The following is a 27,178-nucleotide window of genomic DNA, read 5'->3' on the forward strand; positions in this document are numbered from 1 at the left end:
TTTAATAGCCAACGCCTGACCCACAGTCTCCATATTGATGCAACCAGATGGTCAGTTTAGACTATCTTTCTGGCAAGCGCTTCAGCACTTCTTCCGAACCCTAGACTCTCCGACGCATTATCGTAGTCAAAGGACTCTGCGTCTTACTGTGAAGACAAGGACCCCCTCCCCTGCACTCTCTCTAAGATGTACGCCTTGCTCATCTCACCTCCAGATGATTTTATCCTGCCGAGTCTCAGTAATTGGGAAAGAGATATCAATAGGACCTTCACACCCGCCCAGTGTCAAAACATCATCCACCTCTCCCTGAAATCTTCCATCTCTACACGCACACAGGAATCCAACTATAAAATATTGACGCAATGGTATCTCACCCCGTCAGTTTTGAGCAAGTGCTTCCCAGAGATGTTGGAGCGGTGCTGGAGATGAGACGGGAACCTTTCTCTATGTCTTCTGGTCCTGCTCAAAGCTCCAACAATACTGGTCAGAGGTACAGAGGCTCTCCCAACAATTTACAGACTTCACTATCCCGAAGGATCCTGCCTTCTTCCTGCTCCACTCCTCACAAATACCAATCCGGACGTACAAAAAATCTTTTGTCACCTAAATAACGTGGCCAAAGCTTGTGTCACTCTCCAATTCCCTTTCCATCACCATGTGGCTCAATAAGGTTAGGAGTGTCAACACCCTGGAAGATTTGGTACTTTATTGCCCAAAATAAGGGAGAATGATACACGAAAACATGGGCATACTGGAACATGTTCGTATACTCAGATGAAGGGAAGTCCCTCCTAGAGTTGCTCTGGGGACTGAGGTCCTCCTGTCATTCGTACGATCACATACACGTGTTCCATAACCCTGGCTCCCCCACCCCATTCCCTTTTTTCCCTCCTCTTTTTCCTTTTCTTCTCGCTCCTTCCTTTCTTCGTCACTTTTTGTTTCGGCACCCTCTTGAGTGACCCTATGACTCTATGATCTAACTTTCCTCTGTCTAAAAATGTGAAATATCCGCTCGTACTATGCGAACAGAATGTACATGGTTGCCACCTGATCTTGTGAAGTAAGAAGCTCACCTGAGTGTTAGTGATGTTATATTAATTTGCTTCTGAACAACTCTGCTTCGGTTTGTACTTACATGGCTTGTAACTATGTTTGATGTGACAGGACACCTTTGGTGCTTTTGTTATATTGTATTTTGATGGATACTTTATTCTTCTATACAAATAAAGAATTTGAAAATAAAAAAAATTAGTAGACCAATACTGAACCTAAAATGTGTATATTAGGACAAGTATCGGTGTACAAATTTTTTAACTATGTTAATAATAAATACTTAATGTATTAGAACTGTTGTCTTCATTGGTACCGTTTAAAGTCTGCACATATATATTTTTTTAAATGTCAAATATCTACGGATGTGGGACTGAATTGGCCCCTTTTCTAGCACATTTGTAATAGTTGGATATGGGTTTTGAAGATTTTTTTTTTTTTTAATTATTGCAATAACCTCAGCTGTGAAAAATGTGTGTGTGTATATGTATATGTATATATATATATATATATATAATTATACACACACACACATTCTGGCCATTCAGGTTAGATATTAAATGGTTATAGGGATATTTTTTTAAGCTGGGGTCTAGTTTTTGTTTTCTTATAGTCTGTGAAAGTTCTCTTATTTAAAGATCAATTCATTTCAGCTGGTAAAATGTCTTTTTTAACCACTTGCTTGCTGGGCACTTCCTGCCCAGGCCAATTTTCAGCGCTAAAATTGGTTGACAATTGCTCGGTTATGCAACACTGTACCCATATGAAATTTGTATCATTTTTTCACACAAATAGAGCTTTCTTTTGGTAGTATTCATCACCACTGGGTTTTTTATTTTTTGCTAAACAAACAAAAAAAGACTGAAAAATTAGAAAAAAGTTTTTCATATATTTTGTGATAACATTTTTGCAGATTTTTTGTAATTTTTCTCCTTCACTGATGTGTGCTGATAAGGCTGCACTGATGGGCACCCATGAGGCGGCACTGATGGTCAGCACTGATAGGTGGAACTGATTACCAGCACATGTGGGCACTAAGGGGACCGATGTCCTTCTAATAGAAGCTGCAGCTCTTTTTTTTCCTACACGCTGATAGCGTGAAGAAAAAAAAAAACAATGATAACCGGCATCTGTTTATTTCCGTGATCAGCTGTCATTGGCTGACAGCTGATCACGTGGTAAAGGGCCTGCTGTGATTGGCCCATTACCCGCTCTATGATCAGCTGAGTCTCACAGACTCGGCGATCACAGAGCAGGCGGGAGGTGTGCGAATAGTAAGACGTCCATGTATGTCCTCCCGGCAATTTGAGCCCACGCTGTAGCTGTCTTTCGGCTATAGTGCGGGTGGCAAGTGGTTAATATTATGTGAGAAGGTCTAAACCTGTATGCAAATTTTGCATTTTTTATAACTTTTACCTTTCTGTGATTTCAAGTTTATATTTATTTTCTATTGTAGGACAGTTATATTCATCTTATGGATATTTTACACAATTTGTATCCAAATAGCTTTATAGGTCTTTTTGAGACAGTTTTCTCTCTTTCTCTCTCTCTATATGTTTGGATTATGTGTTGTATTCGAATCTTAACTGTTGAGAATAAATCTCTTGATAAATAGCAGGGCATCAGTGAGTGAGAGTTCATCTGATAACAATTGTCTTCCCCTTATACAGACCAACGCAATAGAAGAGCAGAATGATGATTTGGGGCAAGAAGAGGTTGTTCAGCAGTGCATGAGGAACCAGCCTTGGCTCGAAAAACTCTTCGACTCCTTCATTGACCTAATCACGCAAGCACAGAACAAGTGCGCGTGACTGAACACATGACTGCTATAAAAGTTGACAAACAGAAACCTGTTAAGGGGGAATTAAATCACAAAATAAAAAACAAGTGACTCCAGTAATGAGAGAGAGAGACATGCCATGCAGAAGAGGAAATGTGTTCTGTCCTGGACTTAACTTTTGTTGCCAAGGCAACGAGCTATAAAGGGGAATGGATGAAGTAAGTTCTGCAGGCCTCAACTTGACTTTAGGCCTCAGGCTTCTGAACAGTGACACCTGTTTGAATTAAGGTGGTTCTCTCTTTCTCTAGACTTCTGTCTTCTTCCTTTGTTCTTTGTCCTTCTTTAGCTGGAGGAGGATTTGCTAACTGTGCATCGTTTTAATTTTTAATTTTTTTTTTTCCTAATCATTTGCTCCTTGTTCCGTCCCCATCGTACTGTACAGAGGATTTCTGGCTCTGTCTTCTGTTCAGATCTGCTTCCAGTGACTGACATATTCTGACAGGAGCAAGCAGCCCCAACATTCTGTCCCTTGTTATTTATTGGGAAGCATGCGTGTATGTGTTGTGCGTGTGAAAGAGCCAGATTCCCTGTTGTTTGGGGTGGCGGGCATTTCGATTTTGGATTAACAAATCTTTTCTGTAAAGGTAAACTCACCACAAAAAAATAAACATAAATTGTCACAAAGAGATGCTCACTGTTCACTGCCAATTTTAGATCATGCACCAAAAATGATTTAACCTTATTTCACAACCCTATAGTTTTTTTTTTTTTTTTTATTTTATTCTTTTACATATTTTAACCTGGCTGCTAGCATCATTGAATTTTATTATAAAAGTGACATTTTTGTCACCCCCACAGATTATTATTTTTTTGGACAGAAAGTTATGAGTAAGTAAGGATGCCTGTGAGGAAAACATGCGTGTTTTGCTTGACCTAAATACTTGACGGCCATTGGCAGTGCACGCAGCAAGAATAGAATTTGTGCAGTTTTACATTTCAGGAATTATGAACAGGGTAGTAAAAAAAAAAAAAAAAATCTTCTACAGCTATTCTCTCCAAAGATGTTCATTAAATTGGAAAAAAAAAATCTACAAAATGGTACCATATCTGTGTTCTGTTGTATTAGACCACTGCGGATTCATTTTATCCAGGGTGAAGAGCTAAAGCTTTGTAGCCTCTTGCCAACAGAGTAATAAAGCTTTGTTAATCCAATATCAAGAGACATGTTCCTTATTTTATTCCCTATTTTCATTCATCTAATTGTACTTACATTCAGTATTTTTAATGTTGTGGGGTTAATTCGATATATATATTCTGTTGCATCCCTTAACATAAAAATGGTGTTATCAACTTTTTATATATTTTTTTTCTTTTAATCTGGGAAGAAGCTTTCTTTTGAGGCTTAATTCACCCTCTGTGCTACTGGAAGCCTGTAAAAAGTGTATTGTTCGAAACAGAGTTTTGCTGTTGTCACGCACTGCAAAACATTTGCTAACAATTCCATTGGCATTGAGCTGAATAAGTAATTTTACCTCCTCTGTCACTTTGTAAAGTCCTCTCCAGTCACTTCAGCACTATATAGCTAAAAGTCAAAAATTCGGATATTTTCTTTAACATTGTAGAATTTTAAAAGTGTGTGCATTTTTTTAAGGTAGTTGCTGATGGTGTGGAGAAATACTGCTACTTTTAATTTAGAGGAGTGGAAAAAGTTTTTTTTTTTTATTTTTTTTTTTTTTAAGTCATGGTTCTAACTTTTATTTAATCATTACTACATGGCAGTTGTGCCCCTTTTTGTTTTTGTTCTTGGATGACAATTTAAAATCATATTTTCCCAGTATGTTTGAGGGATGACATTATCGGGGAGATAAACCGTTTGCGTGTGTGGTATTTTTTTCTACATTTTTTTTTCTTTTTTTTTTTTTTTTTTTCTAAATTTGCTGTAAATATTGTATAGGAGAAAAATCTATGTACAATATTGTATTTGACTATATCTAATTGATAATGATGATGTTGCCTAGATGTGAAGCGTTCAGTTTAACTGAACTCGGATTAGTATTTTGCTCAGAAAAAAATAAACTTAGAACAGAGAGAAAAACAGAAAAAAATATGGGTATTCTTAAGCAACAACCTCTTCTATCCTTTTCACATTTACAATTTTTGTTTCACCGTTATTTTGTTTTAAGTTATATCATTGGGAAAATGCATTGGAAAATTTTGTTTTAAAAAAAAAAAAAGGAAAAAAAAAGTACAAATTCTTAGCTTAAATCCAGCTATGTCTTTTTAACTGTTGTCACCAAGGTAGTTTGTTTATAAAAACCTAATGTTGCCAGCATCCGAGTAAGGCTAAATTACTTTTGACAAACTATCTTTCGTATTTGTTTTTTTTTTTTTTTTTTTAAACTGGCTCTGTAATTGGTTCTTGAATTGTTGGGTTTCCTTTACCATGCATAATGTAACATTCGTTATCATTTTTATTCATTGAAGATAGCAGTCCATTCATTAAGGGACCCATTTATTTTATTTTTGAACAAGGATTTTGGTGCTAATTAATCATGTCAGACTGCCTTAAAAAGGATCTAGGTGTGCAATACAAAAAGTTTAAATCTGCAATTTATTGACTGCAAAACAAACAAAAAAAAAATTGTGTTTCTACACCTAGAATATGGAATCTTTTTTTTAATTGACCCTTGTTAACCTTTTAAATTTGCAAATGAAAGGAGGGGTGCACATATGGTTCAGAGCTTCTAACAGATCATAAATCGTAAGTTATTATATATTTTATTTTTTAAATACCTACCACTTTGACTGGTGGAAGAAATATTTCTTTTAGGTTTCAGTACAGAGGGGAAGGGATGTGAAGCACTGGGTCTTTAGCTATTTTAGTCCAATAAGACAGGGCTTTCTTCATGGAGCATGATGGCTCTGGCTAGGCAACTCTTATACACCAGGGGACCCTGGGAGACATCTAGAAGTTTAGAACTGTGACAGGAGCACCACACCATCAATAGTGGAGTCAAACATACTAGATATTACATTCAAGGCATTTTGGAGTTTGAAACAATCCATCTTTTATCAGGGCTTTGAATGTTGTGTGCAAAAAAAATTGCAGGGCTCTAAGTTCAGTTGAGTCCAGGAGATAAGTATTCTGTTTTCTTACTGTTCTTTAGCAGCCAGTACTGCAAAAAACACTTTGTATAATTTGACTGCCAAAGCACAGAAAAAAAAAAAAATATATATCTGAAGTTCCTAGTGTCCTGCCAGGCTTTTGGTGGCAAGTGGAATTCTAAGCCCTGATGAAAGGGAACCGTTTCATCTCCTGAAATGTGTTGGCTGTAAAAATCTTCCCTCATCCTAATTATTATTAACAAAATATTTTAGACTCTACAATTATTATGGTGGTGTTCCTATTGCTGGTTTTAGGCTCAATGACCGTAATAAACTGACATTGGGATTTCAGGAAATGATGCACCGAAGCCTTGTACACACAGGCCAAATGCTGGGGGCATTGGCCGGTTCAATAGAAACTGTCCGACAGTCACGTGTACGGCAGCCAGTCCAACAGAAGCCGGTCGTTCGGCTGGCTTCTGTCTAAGGGTCATTACCGAAAATGGTTTGTCGACCGTCTCCCGATTAGCGTTCTCGGCCAATGGCTGAGAGCGCTTACTTGAGTGTTCTGGTGGGGGAGGGGGGGGGGCAATTGGGGGATTGTTAGTACAGCGGCTCCAGCAGTTTCCGGCATAAAGCAGTTTTTGAACTTTCTTCTGTACTTGATCAAAACACAGTCTTACAAATAACAAATTAGCATTTCAGTGTTTTGTTTTTTTTAAAGGAATTGTTAAAGAATTAGAAGACAAATTGTTATAAAATCTATTCAAGGGTTTTGTTGCTGTTTTTAATTAAATATAAGTAATAGCCAATGTTTTAGACTGCCAATGGCTTTAATACCGTTGCCATTATATTTTTGATTATTGTCCTGTTTTTAAAAAGTTGGCAATGTAGAGTCAACAATACAAATGTATTTATTTGCTCAAATGGTTTGTAACTTGTGGCTTTGTTTTGTGCCAGAATGTTTAACTGGGACAGATGTTGGATCTATCTCCCTAAAATTGTGATGTGGTGGCATGAGGATAGGAAATTCCGTTTTTTTTTAATCCCCTTTTTGAGTTCAGTAAAAAAAAAAACAGAGATTTTAGATACGTTTGCCTTGTATAAAGGTGGGGTTCAACAATGTTGGAGGAATTGTCAGGATCACAAATATTGAAACCTTTTATCTTAATAGTATGGAAGAAACACATTTCCCATCCAAAAAATCTCCATCAAGTACTTAAAAAAATAACTCATGTATGGCATTTTTCAAAATTCTGAATGTCCGATTTCCACGAAGGGGTTTATGAAACCAGTTTGTCCCTGGCTCTTTAGCGGACTAGATATAGGAATATACTGGTATTTAAAATATGCTACTGAGAGACAAACCAGGAATTACAGCTCACAACAGAGTCTTGGCTGCTACAGTAGACCCAAAATGGTCATCAAACCGTTCACATACCCACAACCAAAGGAAAAAATAGTGAGTCCGGCTGTAAGATTTTCCCCAATCTGTCGACACTTGGACTAAATTGCACAACTGCAGTTATATTTAAACCAAAACTTTCAAGTTTTATTAACTTGGTCTTTTGAAAAGCCCAACAATTTACAGAGTTGGTATGACATGCCAAGATTTTTTTTAATGCAGTTCGTATACTAACTATAAGTAGGAGCATTGCATTTAGGAATTTAAAAGCCTCTCTGTGTAAAAAAGCTTTTTTTTTTTTCTTTTTTTCTTCAATTATATATGTGCAGTTTATTTTATCATTATTTCACAGTAAGTATATTTTATTTAGCTTGTAGAATAATTTTTAAGTATGATGCCCCCCTAGGTCTTGTCATTCAAATAAGGTGACATTCTACTGCAGTATATAGTTTAGTAGCACTTTAGACCGGTAATTGGTTTGGTCATAGCTACTTTAGATTAAGGTTTGCAGGGTTTATTTTAAAATACACGTTTATACATAGCTACCTTGAATGTATATATATTTTAGCAAAGTATTGATTTGACTACCCTAGTTCTCCTTTTAATACTCTTGGTTTTTGTTGTATATAATTATTTTGGGCTTATTAATATTGAATAATTGAGCAGTATTTTGGAGATCTCTGGACCATTGTACTCAATGAGGGGGTGGCTTTATTTAGTGCTATTCTGACTGTGTAAATGCTGCTTATGGGGTCCATTTACCCTGTTAGCAAAATAACTGTAGTGTATGTGGACACTTAACAGTTTAGTATATTGCGATACAAAAGGGATAAGATACCTCATGTCTTTCGGGAATTCCAATTTTTTTAAGAATCCATATATATTGAGAATCTCTGTTAGTTTTGTTATTGCCATCAGTGCTCCTGTTGGGTAGATTTCCTCTCGCTTCCTACATGGGTGACTACCGGTTCTGGAAAAGGGGGTGTTGGTAAATTTTCACAATGAGTGAACCGCATAAAAAAAAATTAACAGGTTCTACTCCTTCTGCTAATATAAGGGCCCAATGCAAGACAATGGATGTTATCTGCATTCCCACCGAAGGGCTTTTTCCACACCTCCTGACCTAGTGGCATTACAGGAAGGGAGGGGGAGTTCTCTGTAATGGGGGTGCAGACGCTAACAAACTTTGTCCTCAGCTCCACTTTAAAAAGGAATTTCAGCTTAAATGCTATAAAAAATGTCATATCTTAAACTTTGTAATCCTTCTATTAAGCAAATAAAGATTTATAAGGTGATTTACATAGTAGAGACTGCTCTGTTGTAGCATGCAATCCTGAACTCCTGTGGTTAGTTTGAGCTTTTCTTCAACCAGCAAGCAGGAAAACCTTAAAATGCAAGGTTTCTGGGTTAAACTAAGTGATAGCATGAAAACCCATACACTGTACAAGTTGGTACATCTATTTTTTATTAAAGGATTTAAGGAGATCAAATAACTCAAATAACAGGAAAGAAGAATACTGCTTTAAATTGAGTATTTCTTGACAGACAGATAGGGAATACTATTGCTGACCTCCCTATGAAAATGCTAGCTACCTGGCTGTTGTTCTGACTCGCTGGCTTCAGTACTTTGAGTCAATGACATGGAGCACGTATGCAGGTCATAAAAGTCCTTAATCATTTTTCAGAGGTCACTGATGACAGCCTACCTGTTGCCTCCTGCAAGGTTTCCTTTACGTCGTATTGGTTTGGCCTGTAAAAGTAGTCAGGTCCCAGTAGCCATGTAAACAGCTTTTGATCCCTTCAGGATGCCCTAAACTGCTAGAAATGGATGCTTTTCTGTTCCTGTGTAGGTGAACCTTTTGGCAATCTATTTCATTCAGGCTATTATCTACTATTTTTTTTGAATTTGTTGATGTAGGTTACTGCATAACCCGATCCTTATTATTAAATAAGCCTATAAACTGGTCAATAGTGACAATAGGCTAAATCAGGGGTAGGCAAATTTATGTGGAATTCAGGACCCAGTCTGTCCAATCCAGGAGCAAGCAGGATTTTTTCAGGAGCCAGTTCCATTGACGACTAGAGAAAACCTCAAAGAGCCTTCACCGTTTTGGAATGTTGTCTGTTGACCACTATATTGGATTGCTCTTTTGGTGACTACATACACTTGTTTTATCATAGAAACTGCTGGATAGCGTTTAAAGTGCACATAATAACCATAACATAAAAGGTGCCATTTTGTGGTCAAGTCAAGATAACTTTTATAGGCAGCACTTAAATACAGAATAGATGGCCATTGGTGATAGGCTAAAGCAGGATGCCCACCACCTTACCATTGTATCTGGTTTCTGCTAGCAGTGTAGGCACTCGGGAATCAGCGCAAGTCCTGTTTTCTCCATTCCTAAACTTGTTTGGGGAGTGACGTAATAGGACGATTTAGTCTCATGCTGCCATACTTCAGTCTCAACATGGCTAATATAGTATTGCCAGTGCTTGGTCCTGTAATGAGAACGATACCCATCAGTTTACCAGTAACTTCCCTAAGACATTTAAATTAGGTCTCCACGAATGAGTGCCAGCGAGTATATAGATATGACGATATGCACTCGAGTTGAACGCTTTTGCGTTTGATAGGTTTTTTTTTGGTTTTATGCTGCCCTATTCCCATTAGTTTCCCTGGCTGCTTCTGTGCTCATTGAGACCTAGCCAATTGGTTGGCCTCAGACCCCAGGTGTGAAGCTCTCTGATGTCCACCAATTATACCAATTGTCCTTATTTCTTCCGTTTTGATTGACGAGTAATAGGGGGGAAAAAAGTAGGGAATATAAGCAGGGCTTAAAGCCAAGACAGGTGTTGGGGAGAAATAAGCATGCATGTTTGCAAATTGCTTTGATTTTAAAAAGTTGAGTTGTATGCTGCTGAATTAATGCATTGTATGTTCAAAATGGCTGCTATGTATGACATGAGCACACATGTACTTTAGCCCGTCATCTTCAATGTCTTTCACTTCCTTCCAAAAATAGTGACACCAGTTTTTATTTTTATTTTAGCAATGGTATAAATGGTGATAACCCACTGCAGCCAATCAAGTGTAATTGTACTCTGGATAGTAAAACATGAATGTCAGTTGCCTTGGTACCGTTTACTGTTCTTAGCAAATTTCTCTTTACCTTATCAAATAAAACAGCACAAACAGTGTCACCATTTGGAGAGAATACTGCATGGTATGAATTGGGTAGATGGAATCTATTTAGCCTTTAATTCCTATGTTAAAAAACTGACTGGTTGATATTTAAAATTTGAAACCATTAAAGAGGTTGTAAACCCACGGAAAAAAAAAAAAAAAAAAAAAAAAGGGCATATTGAGCTAGTATGCATAGCATACTAGCTCATTATGAAATACTTACCTTAGATCGAAGCCCCCGCAGCGGTCCCGGCACGCCGCTGTGGCCATCGTCGTGTCTCCTGGAGTTATTTCCAGGTATCGCGGGCTCTGGCGCTGTGATTGGCAGGAGGCACGATGATGTCACTTCTTTGCATGCACGCGGGAGCCACCAGTAACGACACATCAGCTGAAGAAACGGCACGAGCGAGCCTTTTCTTCAGTGCGCATGTGCCGATGACGTTGGCACATGCTGATACAGTGAATATCTCCTAAACGGTGCAAGTTTAGGAGATATTCACGGTACCTACAGGTAAGCCTTATTATAGGCTTACCTGTAGGCAGAAGTGGTGTATAAGGGTTTACAACCACTTTAAGGAAATTTATAACCTTATCTCAACTGACAATTCAACTGATTTTTTGTCGATTTCAAGTTGTTTTATCTGCTTAACTTGCCTCTCTTTGAATTTGAATCATCTGTTAATTTCATTTACATTTTAGTTTATAAAAAATGACATTAGATAACCCCTACTTAAGTTTTCTTGACTTTATTTTTAAAAGACTTCCACAATGTATCACAGGACCATGAAGAATACGTAGTGAATAAATGTTGTAAAGGAGGAAGGTAGGGTGGGTGGCCTTAGAGTATTTTGTATCAGGTTTACAGCGAAACTAAAGTCCCTATACTTACCCCCTCTCTAACAGTTCAAAGTTCCCTGCTGGCCCCCTCATCAGTGTCGTAATCTTTCCCCCGGTTGCCGGTCTTCGGACATCTTCAGTGGCCGACGCAAGATGATGTAACTTGCAAATGTGCAAGAGTCTGTCATCCCGGTACACAGGGACTGTGCTGATGCTGTAAGCTTAGTAGCGCATGCGCAGCTTAGTTTACTTGCCGCAGAAGACCGCAAGCAGACAGGTAGGTGTGTTTTGTCGCAGAAGAGACATTGCATGTCTATTGGTTGAACTAGATGGACTTGTGTCTTTTTTCAACCTAATGACCTATGTAACCTGCCTCCTTTAAGGCCTAGATTAGTTATGTGTTCCCTCCTGTTTGCCTTTTACCTTGAAAAACCAACAATAGGCAATTTAAAAAGTTTGCTAAAGGCATAGTCCACCTTTGGGACCATGCTTCAAGTTGCACCCATGTGGGTACATTTATTACTATTTGCAAAAGGTGGACTAAGCCTTGAAAAACATTTAACTGCCATTCAGCAACTTAGATCATCAGTTTGAGTCACGTTAACTTTTTTTGCAACCCAACCTTTCATAGTGACCATATAAAGAAGGGATGGAGGTTAGCAGTAAAGCAATGACAGGTTTACTTCTATGGTTTAACATCACCCTTCTAAAATATCCTAAGGTGACCATAACTATGAATGCACCCCATCCCCACTCACCTCCCTCTTTTGCAACGTATAGTTGTCCACTACACTACAGGTGTACTTATAGCCAATACTATAACTCTGTACACTGGTTCCTGATGGATTGCAGCAGAATTCAACTATTTATAATGTATAGGTGACTTTTATTAAAACAAATGCAAAACAACCACAGTTCAAGTGCCATTAATCCTTAGCATGCTACAATAAAAAAGCAAAAAGATGAAGGATCGCTAGGGGCAAAATGACTGTTTAGTTATGCGCTGTTTTCTTAAAGAAAATCTGATGCTCCCATTGCTGTCTCATTCTTCAAATGCTAGTCTCCTGGCTGTTATGTTGCTCCCTTGCCTAAAAACGTTGCCTGTCTTACCTGGAACAAGCATGCCAATAATGATTTCTTGATTAAAAGTTGTTTTTTTTTTTTAACATAAAAGTAACATGTTCCCCAGCTAGCTCCTTCTTCAGACCTATGGTGTGGTCAGACAAGCTTGCTGGCTCAAAATTGGTCTGAAGAAGCAACAATTAGTCAGGAAACACGTTATATTCATGTTCAATAAAGTTTTATTAAACTCAAGGTTATTGTAGCTGTGTTGGTGCACTTGCAACAAAAATAATTGGAGTACCGTCCATGATACTACTTTTTTTTTTTTTTGCACTAACATTCAAATTTTCAGGACAAGCATTTGGGGTGTACTCCCTTCTTCTAAGGTCCAAGGAGTGCTTCTTGGACCTTAGAAAAATGGGTACAACCCAAAAACTTTTATCAAAAATCAGTGTCCTCCTTGGACTGATTATTGTCTACCATTTGGGTGAGTCTGCTTCATCTGAGGAATTTTGATATCCCTCCTCTCACAATTTTGAAGTTCCTTGGGAACTAACAGCTTTAGACTTCACCAGAGCATTGAGAGTGACCCTCTTAAGATCTGCGTGGAGACTGGTGATTTACTTGTGGAGAATACTTCTAAGGGTGTGCACACAACACGTGATAATCTGCATCAGATGTTCAAATTATTTATTTTTTTTTTTTTAGCAAATTTCCACACCATTTGGCCTTTCCTACCTGTTCTTTTTTGTCTACATGCCTCTCACTTATGCCTAGTACACACGATCAGAAAGTCGGACAAAAAATACAGTTTTCAAAGCGATTTGTACGATAATCTCGTACACAGCTTTCGAGAGCCGATCGCGACCATTCATCCAAACTTATCCGAAGGAGCAAACGCGAAAATCTTTTTCGTATGATACGAGAACATACAAGTTTAGTTTGATCAGTACAGAATTCGTCTGAGAAAAATCCAAAGAGCAAGACTATGCATCCTTGGAAATGAAATAATACAATACCACACATTACATCACTTCCAAAGTTGCATTCTGTCGTACAAGAATTTTTGTAAATTTAGTAACCTCTTAATTTTCAATATGAGACTAGCATGCAAAAAATTCATCAGATATTCTCATTGTGTGTACGAGGCTTTACTCATCCTGCAAGTACAACATTTTCCAGAAGCATGCAACTAAATGTGCCCTTTGTTTTCTTGATTTTAAAAATACTTCATACTTGTTCCTGGTTAGTGACTCAAACCTTACTGGCCCAAGGTGTTCATAGTACTAGCCAGACAACTAGCATCCTTACAAGAGGATTGACAATGGTAGTCCCAATGAAAATCTGCTGCCTCTTGTACTGTATGTTACCTTCTCACCTGCACTAGTGAAAGGAAAGCTGGAATCCATCAGCAATGGACACCATTCTTCTTTTTAGGTCACATTATGATTTTTTGCTCGTTGCTCAGCCAGGCTGTTCATGACCTCCACGTTCTTCCCTAGCCACTGATCATTTTAAGACCATGAGACAGATTTGTAACAACACAATTATAGCAACCTGATTCATTCTCTAGAAAGCTAAAGGATAAAAGCCGACAGATTGCTATGAGCAACAGCGCTAGTTTTGCTCCCGTTCTGATAAAATAGCTCTGTAATGAACTTTTCCATTTCTGTTAATAGTCTTCGTTTTTATGTGCAGCAATTTCAAAGAGCCACTGTGCCCAAATTACAATTTATTTACAACTGGTTCATGTAAGATGTGTTTTAACCCCTAGTGATAAATATATAAAAAGTTTCAGGAGCTTATCAGTACAGAGGATATTTATAACCAAGATGGCACGGGGGAAGAGGGTGATATTTTTCAATAGACTGTTCTTTGTAAGTTGCTAATGACATGGCAATATCCCTATCTATGTATAAATTTGATCCCCTGCTTTATCTTGAGCATCTGATAAATTCCTGTAAACTCTTCATATTCATCCATGAGTGTTTTTATGTAGACCAGATTGCATGAATTATATTTTTTAAAAGTGTCCCTTTTAAATATGGCAACTGATATCTTTTTCTCAGTTGGCGTTAACTCGGCAAAGGTTTGTGTGCCTTTGTTTTTGGGTGTTGATTGTAATTGAATGGCGGCATTGAGTGGCATTAGCCAAAATATGGACCCCCATTAATGGGGTGGGGGGGAAAACCACACCTCCCAGCTTGAAGCCAGTTCTGAGACCTGTAGTTCCTCAGCCGCTGGAGGCATTTGGGTTTCCATAATTCTGCTGGGCTCTAATCTATTAGTTGCAATAATCATATGAATGACATTTGTATCATAGTGTAAAGTAAAAAAAACCACCACTTCAAGACAGTGCTGGGAGATTATGACCATACGGTGACAACATTGTATCTGAAACATTTTGGTTTTAATAAGCAAACTGACTTTGTAAGTAGAAAAATATGGGTGTATAAATTATTTAAGTGAAATAAAAAAATTAAAAAAAAAAAATAGCCAAATTTCCATGGAATAATTATTACCCCTACTGTAGGGGTGTGTTTTATTTTGAATTCATTAGCTTGGTTTAAAGAAAAACAAAAAAAAAATTGTAGAGGAAATAATGTAAATTCTATTTCTCTGTCCATGTTACCAAATGTATTTCTGAACTAAAAAAACTCATAACCGCTCTCTGGCGCCCCCTATCACTTGCTCCTTTTTATGTGTCCTAATCTAGAACTTTTTTACACTGTGTACTGCGTGTAACTTGTTCTTGCCTCAAAGGTATTGTTACAATATTTGAATTTGTGTTCCTGTATGGATGTTATTATATATTTTTATCGTTAATTAGTGTCTGTTTTTTCCCTCAATATGTACAACTCACATTGTATAATGTGTACACAAAAGAAAAAAAAAAAACACTTTTTCTTTGCATACAGTTTGTTCTCGTTTTTCTTTCTTTGTGTTTTTTTTTTTCTCTGTGACATCGCAGTGGACTTTCTAATTACCAACTTTTTGTTGTTGTTTGCCTTTGGGCAAAGAGGTACCTAGACATTCTAAAGTAAAATGCCAGCCAAAACTTTTTTTTTTTTCATTTTTAGGCATCGTAGGGAAGATTTATAACCTCCGGTAGGTATTTATTTTTAATTTTTTTCTGGTATTTGTGTCCCTGTTGGAGTGAGTGATTTTCTGTTCCAGTGACACCCTGTAAGCAGTTGTTTTGGATGAGTTGGGCAACTTGTAGATTTGAATTGTTGAGAAGAAGCGGTAAAGCATTTAAAGCATACCTTCTATTAACCACTTAAGCCTCAGACCATTTGGCTGGCAAAAGACCAGAGCACTTTTTGCAATTCTGCACTGCGTCACTTTAACTGACAATTGCTCGGTCGTGCGACGTGGCTTCCAAACAAAATAGGCGTCCTTTTTTCCCCACAAATAGAGCTTTCTTTTGGTGGTATTTGATCACCTCTGCGGTTTTTATTTTTTGCACTATAAAAAAAATAGTGACAATTTAGAAAAAAAAATTTTTTTTTTTTTTACTTTTTGCTATAATAAATATTCCCAAAAAATATATAAAAAAACATTTTTTTTCCCTCAGTTTAGGCCGATATGTATTCTTCTACATATTTTTGGTTAAAAAAATTGCAATAAGAGTTTATTGATTGGTTTGCGCAAAAGTTATAGCGTCTACAAAATAGGGGATAGTTTTATGGCATTTTTATTAATAATTTTTTTTTTTTTTTTACTAGTAATGGCGGCGATCAGCGATTTTTATCATGACTGCGACATTATAGTGGACAGTTATACAGTGATCAGTACGATTAAAAATGCATTGATTACTGTGTAAATGTGACTAACAGTGAAGGGGTTAACCACTGGGTGGCACTGTAGGGGTTAAGTGTGTCCTAGGGAGTGATTCTAACTGGGGGGGGGGGGGCTGTGTGTGACACAACACTGATCACCGCTCCAAATTACAGGGAGCTGTGATCAGTGTCACTAGGTAGAACGGGGAAATGCTTGTTTACATCAGCATTTCCCCGTTCTTCCTCTCTGTCTGACGAATGTGGGTATCCCCGTGGACATCAAGTCCACAGGACCCGCGATAGCACTCACAGAGCTTGCGGCAGGCGCGCGTCCGCAAACCGCTTCTTGAAGGGCAACGTACAGGTATGTTAATATGCCTGTACGTGCCCTTCTGCCAATGTATATCGGCGTGAGCCGGTCGGCAAGTGGTTAAATCTTCTGCCCTTATTTTAACTTTGGATAGTAAAAAATAAATAATTTCTGCCAGTAAATGCCTTATACAACCCACTTCCTGTTTCTTGTCTGGTAAAAAGCCTAGGCTTATGACATCATGCACAGCTCTCTCTCTTGTGAGAGTTTGCCAGGGTGGGAGGGGGATGAGTCATATGAGGGCCAATGAAAGCTGTAGAGCTGGAGGTGTGTGTCTGTGTGAATCCAGGAAGTGAACAGACAGCAGCTTCAGCTGCCCACAGTTAAAATGGATGCAGCCAGACACAGTGGAGGGAGATTTCTGCAGCATATTTGGCAAGTACAGAATCACAGTATGTATAAAATAATATGCAAAGTGGTTGGAGAGAAGCTTCAGAATGGCAAAGATGTTTTTATTATAAAATATGTGAGCAGACTGCAGTTCCTCTTTAAGCATGTTGTTGTTATAATAAGTTTATATAACTTTTTTTATTTTTTTTTATGTACAGGGGGACAAAACACCCTTGCTTTTTGTATGTCTATGCACCTCATTTACATGAAGATTAACTTTTTAAAGCAACACCAGGAACATTTTAAATAATACAATGCAGTGGGCTGCTCCCACAGTGGAAGGGGGTTGATTAGCTAATTTTGTCTGTGGAAGAGGAGCAGCAGAATTTAAGCTAACTTTTTTTTTTTTTTGTAAAAAAATTGCAGGTATGAAAAAAAAAATGTGCATTTATTTTCTTACAATGGAGCCTGTAAAGCATTGCACCCACAATCAGCAGATCACGGGTGCAATGCCAGGATCCTGCAGACTGCCAGCACAGTCTGCTCATACTTCCAATATGGGCCGGCAGTTATTGAATTGCAGGAAGAATTATTGGCCCACCAGAGCGCCTTCATAGTTCATTAAGAACTACAAGTAGTCAGCCACAGTGGCCGATGGTACGTGTAGTTCATTGATTCACAGAATGGCATGAACTAATGATGTAGCCGTGTGGAAGGAGCCCTGTGTGGTTGCGCTGTTATTAAAATTGTGATGGTGGGTACAGGGAGAAGATCCCCTGCCTGCTGTCAGGAGGAGGAGGAGGCGGCGGCAGATGTAAAATGTTCCAAAGGTGAACTTGGCCTTTAAAGTAGAAATCCAGGCTAGAACTAACATAACTTCAATGGCTCGCACCCCCTCTGAACCCCTATATTAACTACCCTATAGAAGGACGATGCATATGCTTAAAGTGAGTCTAAAGGCTCAATGTTTTTTACCTTTATGCATTCCTATACATGAAGGTAAAAAAAAAAAAAAAAGAACTTCTTTATGCAGCCTGGAGGCTAGATTTATGCTATTCCAAGTGCATAGCAACACACAGGTATGAACAGGCCCATGACATTTCTCTTTCACACTGTGGTGCAGAGATGTGAGCAAATTGCATAAGAAACAATGGAATTTCTACTTGACATGCATTTTAATGCAGCAAAATGAAAGAGTTTTGCTGCATCAAAACTGGCAAGTTTTAAATAGTCCTTTAGGGTATAATTCATTCCCTCTTTTTTGGCCTGCACCAATAATACTTTCCTGGCATGATGCTTACAGCTGGGGAAGCCAGTGGAGTAGATAAACTAAAGGCAAATAGGCTGTTCACTTTTTCTCCGGAGCTTATAGTGAATGTGGTGAAAATTCACTTTGCAAAGAAATACCCGATCACGTCAAAGAAAAGTCATTTAAAAAAAAAACAAAAAACATTTTTGTATGCACATGCTTGGATGATTGAATTCAGTAGAGCTTGACCTCATTCAATGAACTCTGGGGAAAATTCTCATGTTAGTGAACAGCCTATTTGCCTTCAGTAAATCAACCCCAGAAAATAGTTCTGAAATTCCCCTTGCTACACAAATACCTTAAGCTGGTGAAATATTGAACGGTTTTTGTAAATTTCAAGGAAAATTGAACATGAAAATTGTATAATATATGGCAAGATTTAGAGATCCTATCACCAGACAATTCAAATCTTCCCATAAGATTATATAGACTTGCCAAATCTTTTGGATGTGATTTACCTGTAAAAAGCCTTCCTTGCGTTGACATCCTGAGACTGCTGCTGGGTGCCCTTGTCTTCGATGTGAGGTCAGTAGCCCTAGCTGATTAAAGCTGCCCCTTAAAACCATATTAAATCCAAAAACAAAAATGTATTGTAGTGTGGTTTACCAATTCTTAGATGTGGTGGATGCATTTGTTTTCTTTTCTTAGGCTTTTACTTCTTTATTTTCAGATAGTAAGCTAGCCCATAAGTCTATTATTTTTTGCTTTAAGGGATCAAGCTGTCTAGCAGAAGTGGCAGTTAATATGTTGAGATCAACAATTTGACACCAATAAGTGCTTGCATTTGTCACCTTTTCTTAACTCATTTAAAACCTGGATTCGCAAAAAGAAAAAACTGCTACTATAAAAATGGTTACCATATTTATAGTATGGCTTTAGGCCCCAAATACACTTGTGTATGGGGCTGTGTGTGTTTTGGTGTAGGGGGAAGCTCCAAGGAAAACAATGGGTGGCTGACAGTATCTACTTGTAATCGCTCATGGAGTGAGCCCTGGACACAGTCTGGGACCAAGGCCTCTGCATGAAGATGGTGTCCAGGATGCCTTGACAGCCAGGCAGACTGTGTTCTACTTTTTGGGGTGAAAGGGTTTTCCCGACTCTAGCACTGGATCTGAAATCCACAATGTCAGGCGCTGCAGGTCAGATGGAGGGTAATTTAAAGGCCGGGGTCTGGCTGTTGCATGCAGCTAGAATACTAAACTGCAATTCTCTGATATGAAACTAGACATACAGTATTGCCTCGGAGGTGGCCACCCTCTGACCCAGAACCCTTATGCTGGAGAAAATTGTGGGATGGCTCTGGGACTGCAGCATTTGAGCATGTAGGCAGATTTCTAGGAGTTTGTCTTAGCTGGGAAAATGCTGGATGGGGCCATGTCTAATATCAGGCCTAGGTATGCCAAGTGATGAGTTGGACCCTCAAGGTCTAGTGCCATTACTGGACCCATCTAAAACCACACAGTTCACTGGACAAAGGGGGACAGGGTCTGTACGTTAACTGTGGATAATCAAAGTGTAAAGTAGATTTAGTACTGGGCTGAACACCTTGGTGAAGAGCCAGGGTTCCATGGACAAACAACAATTGCTAATGTTTTGTGTCCACAGCAAAACAGATAGCATAACGAAGGTAGGAAAATTGGTATGTGGACGTAAGCATCTCTGATGTCCCTAGGAAGGAAGGTAGGTCATGACTGAGTCCATGCAGAACACTTAAACCCACAGGCACAAGTTGAGAATCTGCAGATTCAGAATGGAGGGAAATTCTACATTTGCCCTGAGAACAGGGAACCAGTTCACGTAAAACTCAATATGCCTCATATATAAAGGGGGTGAACACCATGCAAGCGAAGCTGCTAACCAGCTGCATATGCCACCATAGCAGGAGCCAGGAACAATGGTATACACAAGACCCTACCCAAGATGGTCCTAGTGTACCATGTGAATTTTTGTCAGGAAGATCTGCCACAGGGAGCTCGGGGAGGGGGTGTAGCGCCACATATAGCGACCCCTCAAATTTGGCTACCCGCTGGATTGTGCATGCGCAACGCCGCCATATGCGTTCCAACACTCTGGCGATTTGCGCTTGCGCAGAATTTTGTGCCCACACCCGAGTCCAGGTTCAAGCCCCACCATCCAAGTGGACACAGGTAGATTATAATTATGGCGAGCAGCCCTGTGGCAAAGTGGTCTTACAACAGTGTTGGAACGCATGCACACTCCAGCGGGTAGCAAAATGTGATAGGTAGCCAAATGTGACGTGGCGGGCAGCCCTGCTGCAGGTGAGGTGTTACTGCACATTCCTCCAAACCTTCCTGTCAAGGTTGAGTGCTAGGCAAAGCTTGCCAGCCTATGCATTCTTACAGGCCAATAAAGCTGTTCATTATGGTAACTAGCTAATAGGAATGGGTGAGGGTAGCACTTCATGGCAAGCTCCGCCACTGGCAAAAAAATGTGTCAGAACCTTGCCTGTCGGAAGAACCAGGATTTCAGCCTTGAGCAAATGCTCCAGGTACATGCAGGCATTTTTAGATGTTGCAAAATTTCCTATGAGCTGAGGAGGGGGTTATAGAGATCAGGAAGGTGAAAGAGTTGTTGTGTTCTTTGTAAAATCCAACAGAAAAAAAAAAAAAAAAAGGAGGCAAGGCTGATACCATGTACTTTGGCATTCAGAACTGTATTATGTCAAATAGGAGCACGCTATTTCTGGCACACCAGCAATTATTTTTCAGTACTTGCAGTTGATAAAAAAAAAGGGATAATTTTGCACAGATTTACTGAGTTTATTTTATTTTGCATTGAAATATGTTTTAAGTAAATTCATCCCTAATGCCTGGTACCCAGGATGAGATTATCGGACAAAATGAAATGAAAATTAAGAGTTTACTAAAGTGTTAAATTCTCGTACGACAGAACAAAAATTCAGAAATGATGTAATGTGTTGTAGTGCATGTGTATTGTATTTAGTTTTTGAATGACAACTGTACTGAATCATACAAGAAACATTTTTGTGCTTGTCCCATTGAATAAACTGTCATGATCGGCTCTCGTAAGCTGTCAAAAACGATCAGATTATTGTACGTTTGCTTTCAAAGCGGTATCTTTCGTACGATTTTCTGATCGTGGGTACGGGCCATAAGAGAATATGCAGGCTACCATTGCTGGCCACACAAATGCATACAATTAGCATTGTAGCCCCTTATCTATTGTCTTCAATACCTTGACGAAGAACAAAGCATGAAGTGCATTAGTTGTGACCTTGCTATTACTTTCCAATCTGCACAGTTGTTCTCATTAAGAACTAAAGCCAGAGACATCCAGGCAACCTGTACTGCTAGGAGGAAATGAAAGAGGCGCTCTAGTCTATAATGAAAAAATTAAGTCAGCAGCTACAAGTACAGTAGCTGCTGCCTCTTATATTAAAAAGGACACTTGCCTGTCCTGGGATCCCACAATGACAGCACCTCAAGCCAATTCCTAAATCTGCTTGGGGTGAAGGTGTTGCACCGTAAGGGGAACTGGCAGTGAAGCCTTCAGGTTTTCCACTGCCCATGCACGAGTCACACTACGCTTTGAGTGGTCCTGCTGTGTTCTGGAAACCCGTGCGTGTCCCAGGGGAAAGAAAGCGGGGCTGGAAATGTCATAGGACACCAATCTTACCCGGAAGTGGGAGCGGGTATCCACTCTCACTTCTCCCCTTGGGTGGAGCTCCACTTTAACAAGGACAAACCAATTTTCTCTGACCAAGCTTATGTCAATAGGAATGCCCACACGTTTCAACCAAGCTTTAAGTAGTGTACTACAGCTTAGGTTAAAAAGCTACAGCCAGAACTCACATTATCTGGTATATAACATTCAGGACAGGAGTTGAATGCTGCTTTGATGGCTTCAAGAAATCTGCTGAAGGCTCGTTGAAGCTGGTGAGTGTTAATAAAGGAATGCTGATGTCCTTAGGGCATTAGAGGTGTGTTTCACTAAACTCCCTTTCCCCCTGCACTGCAGCTGTGAAGTTTTTATAGACTAGAACTATGTGTAGGCTGCCAAGAAAGATACAAATATGTAATGAAACACCTAAAAACTGGGATGTTTTGGGGAATATTCCATCCAGTTCTTGGCTATGTGGAATGTTCCCCAAAAGTAAATTTGACACAAACTTGCGCAACTAAATCTTAAAGACAAAAAGGATGCATAAACAGACATTAAACATCACCGTAAACAACGTCAGAATTAGCAGCAGCTAAAGTTATATAGAAATTGTACTTGTCCCTCTACACGTACCATACCTCCATCCTAGAGCATTAATGTGATTTGCAAACTAGGAGCTATAAAAAGGTGACCAGGTTATAGCTCCAATTTAACAGTACAGGAGAAAATGTCAACTTTTCATATACTTTCAGGTTCTACAACTCCAGCCCTGCCAAGTTTTATGGCACCTCTACTTACACACTTTTCTCCATTACAGGGTGAATTTGAATGGGTTCACATGAACATGCAAGATCTGTTTTTACAGCTTATACACTTGTGTCAGTCCAGACTTTTTTTTTTGTATTAGCAAAAAGCAAATGAAACTATTTAAAGAATATTCAAACACAGAGAATTAAAGTGGACCTCAACTCAAAAAGCAAAGATGTGATATGTTGGCAGGAGTAAGTATCCTCAAAGATTTACTTTTCTTAGAATTCTTATAAAAAGTAATACTGTACTACCTGCAACATCAAAACTATATATCTTCAGTGCAAGATCATCCAAGGCACTATTCTGCTTAATTCTAGGTGGAGATTTAGTGAAGTCATCACAAGGGGCGGCCCATCCCTTAAAGGCACCACCGCACACCCCCCATCCATGCATCCAGCCCCTTTCAAGACACCAGATGCATGAATTCAAGTGCAGGGTGGGTGTTTTTTTTTTTTTTGAAGCACCGATTAGAGCCAGAGGCTCTAACAAGCTTTAAAATAGGGTGGGCTTGGGGTGCAGAGAATGTGCTCAGAGCCCACCCCGCTGGGTGAGAATAGTGAATGAATATTCACTATTCTCACACTGAATCTCCTCTCCACCAATCGGGAAGTGGCTCTGAGACCCATTTCCCGAAAGGAGAAGCATTCCGATTGGCTGCCGAGGAGGAGGGAGGAGACTGAAGTTGCCAAGCAGGGGTAGGAGAAGCTGCTTGTAATGCCAGCGGAGAAGAGAAGGGGAAGACGCCTGTGATTGCCTGCCACGGATGGGGTAAGTGCACTCACCAACCCGGGAGGGTTGGTGGGTACACTGTTGGCCGAAAAATTACCACCAGACACCACTGGTCATCGCCATACTGCCCACTATTCTCCTTGCTGAAGAGGAAGCTGTAGCTAAGGACGTGAATTGCAAGGATCTCCCTGGTTGTGCTTCATCCACCTCTGCTGCTGCTTCTGGGTCTTAACCCCATTAGTCATCAGGGGGCAGCTCTAATGAGGAACTAACCCTGCTACTCTAAGATGACCATCACCAAACAGACACAGCATGGAGCAACACATGGTTGTAGGCTGCCTGCAGCTGATCCTTTTTAAGTTACCGACAACTAAATCATTTAATGATTGTTTGCATTTTTGACACAGCCTCCAAGTTTAGTCCTTTGCTTCGGTGTGGTGGCCCATGGCCACTTTCATTATATTTTACGCCATCATTTAATCCTTGTAAATTGGCAAGAATTAAACTTCTACCTTATGTGTACAAGTACCAAAACAAGGCGGCTGAAATAGGAAACAACCAACCATCCTCCAATAAAACATGCATTAGGTAGGTCTATTTCACCACCAAAAAACATCTAGATCAGAGATTGACAACACAATCTAGTTTTAGCTGTTTTGTAGTGTAACGGGCACTGCTAGGAAAAGAGAGGCAGTGAGAAGCAAAAGTACAAAAAAAAAAAATATACAGTCAACCATTACCGCTAACAAACGTTATTAAAGGGTCAGTCCACCCAATGACACAGGCTTTTTTTTTTTTTTTTCTTTTCTGAGATCACTAGTCATAATCGGCCATTTCCAGCCGGGGGGGTCTCAAAGTGAACAGCCACAATCATGGCTGCACCAGGAGGACACAGCTAAAAAAAAAAAAAGTACCAGTGCAGAAATCACAGCGCTGGAGTTCCCATGAATATAAAACACTTGTGGGTGATCCAGCTGATTAACACCCACCTATAACTAAAATACTGGTTTGAGTGGAATGGCCCTAAAGGAAAAGAAATGCTATGGAGAAAAGAAAAAAAAAAAAAAGTGTGTCTGTATGATATATCTCAGATAATAGGTAGGAGAGTCTCCAATACGCAGCACATACATAAAGCTTGTGGAACACTAAAATAAACAAAAAATATATATAAAATATATATACAGAATATATATTTACATGCAGATTCCCAGCATTAAAAAACATTGAAGCATCGGCACAGATGAAGGGAGTGTGTGCAAACTGCATTTCTTTGTAGTAGAATAAAGCATCTGTCCCCGCTGCCTTCACAGCTACTGCCCAGCATGATGGGAGAAAGTAATGTGATGTCTCCAGGTTTCAGCAGGATTGGCCTGGATCAGGCACCAATCGTGGGCAGGCTGATGGCATAAACGCTGCGTGCTATCCACAAGTGGCTTAAACTTTCCCATCCTTTTGCTGTGTCTCTGTTGAGGCCATCTGGGGAGGGTCATGGGCCAAATGGTTACAGGATCACACATGGGCAGCTCTTGGATTCTTTCTTCTTAGGGTTAACAGCCGGGGTTGGTGGGCTTTCAGATTCTTGAAATTTTCTGCAAAAGGCAATGACAACAGGTTGGCAACATATAAAAGATATCAGTTAGAAACATGGACCAAAAATTGCCACTGCCCATTATTTTTTTTTTTTTTCTGACGTGTTGACTTCAAGTCAGTCATTAAACTGAAGCATAGCTTAATACACAACAAAACAGGGTGAGAGATGGGGGTTCAGTTAATCACAGTACATACATTACACAAATGTATAAACAACTTTCAGTAGGCATATGTAATCACGATCAGTAAGAAGGTTTGAATATAAATGGTTGATATGGGGCATAACAGTTCTTATTAAAGTCAATTTAACCACTTTAAGACCTTCTTCAGGACTTCAGGTTAACCCTCCAGTGTGTATCTAGTAGAAATTCTTGCTAAGAACCTTTAATTCCTTTTTACAATTAAAAGGAGCTCTATACATCTCTCATAGCAGAGCGTGGAAATAAGAAATATAAGGGTTATGTAAAGGGAGCAAATTAAGAGATGTTCTTACACTTTAAAGTAGAAGTCCACCCCAACACTAAAATCCCTGCATCTACAGTGGTTCTCAACTCCTGTCCTCGCGACCCACTTAGGCTCCATTCACACTAGCGCGTTTTTTGATGCATTTTGCAGAAATGCACGGGAATTTTTTAACATGGGTTCCTATGGAACATGTTCACATCAATGCCTTTTTGTTTCTCTGCATTTTTGGAAAGGGTCTGGGACTTTTTTTCATGCAAAAAGCAGCGTTTTGCATGTAATGGATTTCAATGGACAAGCATCAAAAACGCAAGTGCACCGTTTTTGCAGCGTTTTTGCCGTTTTTATTTTTTTTTTAATTTTTTTTTTAGACTGTAAAAAAAAAAAAAAAAAAAAAAAAACGCAAATCGCGGCAAAAACGCCGCAAAAACGCTGCTCAAAAACGTGGCAAGCATGAAAAAAAAACCTCCAAAAACGCTCAAAAGCAACATGCATAGGTGTGAATCGAGCCTAACAGTCCGGGTTTTCAAGATAACTGAAATACATCACAGGTGATATCATTTGCTGCTCAGTGATTGCAGTATTCTAGTCTGCATCTCCCCAAGGTAATACTTCAATTCTGGGCTGTTAGTGGGTCCTCGGGACAGGAGTTGAGAACCGCTGATCTACAGGCATCCATAATCTAACACTAACCTATCTAGCCCTGTAAAGAAGAAATCAGTATAAAGTGCCTTGCAAAAGTATTTACCCCCCTTGGCATTTTTGGTGTTTTGTTGCCTCACAACCTGGAATGAACATGGATTGTTTGAGGATTTGTATCATTTAATTTACAGAACATGCCCACAACTTTGAAGATTTTTTTTTTTTTTTTTTTATTGTGAAGCAAAACAACAAATAGGACAAAATAACAGAAAAAGTCAATGTGCATAACTATTCACCCCCCTAAAGTCAATGCTTTGTAGAGCCACCTTTTGCAGCTATCACAGCGCCAAGTCACTTTGGATAAGTCTCTATGAGCTTGCCACATCTTAGCACTGGGATTTTTGCCCATTCCTCCTTGCAACACTGCTCCAGCTCCTTCAAGTTGGATGGTTTGCGCTTGTGAACAGCAATCTAAGTCTGACCACCGATTTTCTATCGGATTGAGGTCTGGGCTTTGGACTAGGCCATTCTAACATTTACATGTTTCCCCTGATCCAGTTAAGAACTGGACCATTTGGCTGGCCAAAGACCAGAGCACTTTTTGCGATTCGGCACTGCGTCACTTTAACTGACAATTGCGCAGTCGTGCAACGTGGCTCCCAAACAAAATGGATGTCCTTTTTTTCCCCCACAAATAGAGCTTTCTTTTGGTGGTATATGATCACCTCTGCGGTTTTTATTTTTTACGCTATAAACAAAAAAAATAGCAACAATTTTGAAAAAAAAAAACCCACTTTTTTTTTACTATAATAAATATTCCCAAAAAATATATAAAAACTTTTTTTCCTCAGTTTAGGAAGATACGCATTCGTCTGATTGATTTGCGCAAAAGTTATAGCGTCTACAAAATAGGGGATAGTTTTATGGCATTTTTAATCATTTTTGTTTTATTTACTAGTAATGGCGGCGATCAGCGATTTTTATCGTGACTGCGACATTATGGCAGACACATCGGGCACTTTTGGCGCTATTTTGGGACCAGTGCGATTAAAAATGCATTTATTACTGTGTAAATGTGACTGGCAGTGA

General features: G+C 39.2%; 2 protein-coding genes across 4 annotated transcripts in view; one reads left to right on the forward strand and one right to left on the reverse strand.

Annotated features, from left to right (window-relative positions):
- PRR12 (proline rich 12) overlaps window positions 1-15,336 on the forward strand; it is a 166,154-nt gene extending 150,818 nt beyond the window's left edge. The window contains exons 14-15 of one of the 2 annotated variants that reach the window (XR_012236316.1): window positions 2,721-11,399; window positions 11,435-15,336. Coding sequence is in view for 1 of the 2 variants with exons in the window: in XM_073602168.1 (XP_073458269.1) it covers window positions 2,721-2,861 (141 nt within the window). In the remaining variant the exon portion in view is untranslated. Of the gene's footprint in view, window positions 1-2,720 lie in introns of both variants that reach the window. The other variant, XM_073602168.1, reaches the window with a different exon arrangement.
- Window positions 15,337-20,973: 5,637 nt separating this feature from the next.
- Window positions 20,974-27,178, reverse strand: part of RRAS (RAS related) — a 134,040-nt gene continuing 127,835 nt past the window's right edge. For both annotated transcript variants that reach the window (XM_073602171.1, XM_073602170.1), the window contains exon 6: window positions 20,974-24,984. In XM_073602171.1, the coding sequence (XP_073458272.1) occupies window positions 24,897-24,984 (88 nt within the window). In that variant the 3' untranslated portion in view covers window positions 20,974-24,896. The remainder of the gene's footprint in view (window positions 24,985-27,178) is intronic.

The sequence above is a fragment of the Aquarana catesbeiana genome, linkage group LG10, assembly GCF_042186555.1.
Source record: "Aquarana catesbeiana isolate 2022-GZ linkage group LG10, ASM4218655v1, whole genome shotgun sequence".
NCBI classification, from domain to species: Eukaryota; Metazoa; Chordata; class Amphibia; order Anura; family Ranidae; genus Aquarana; species Aquarana catesbeiana.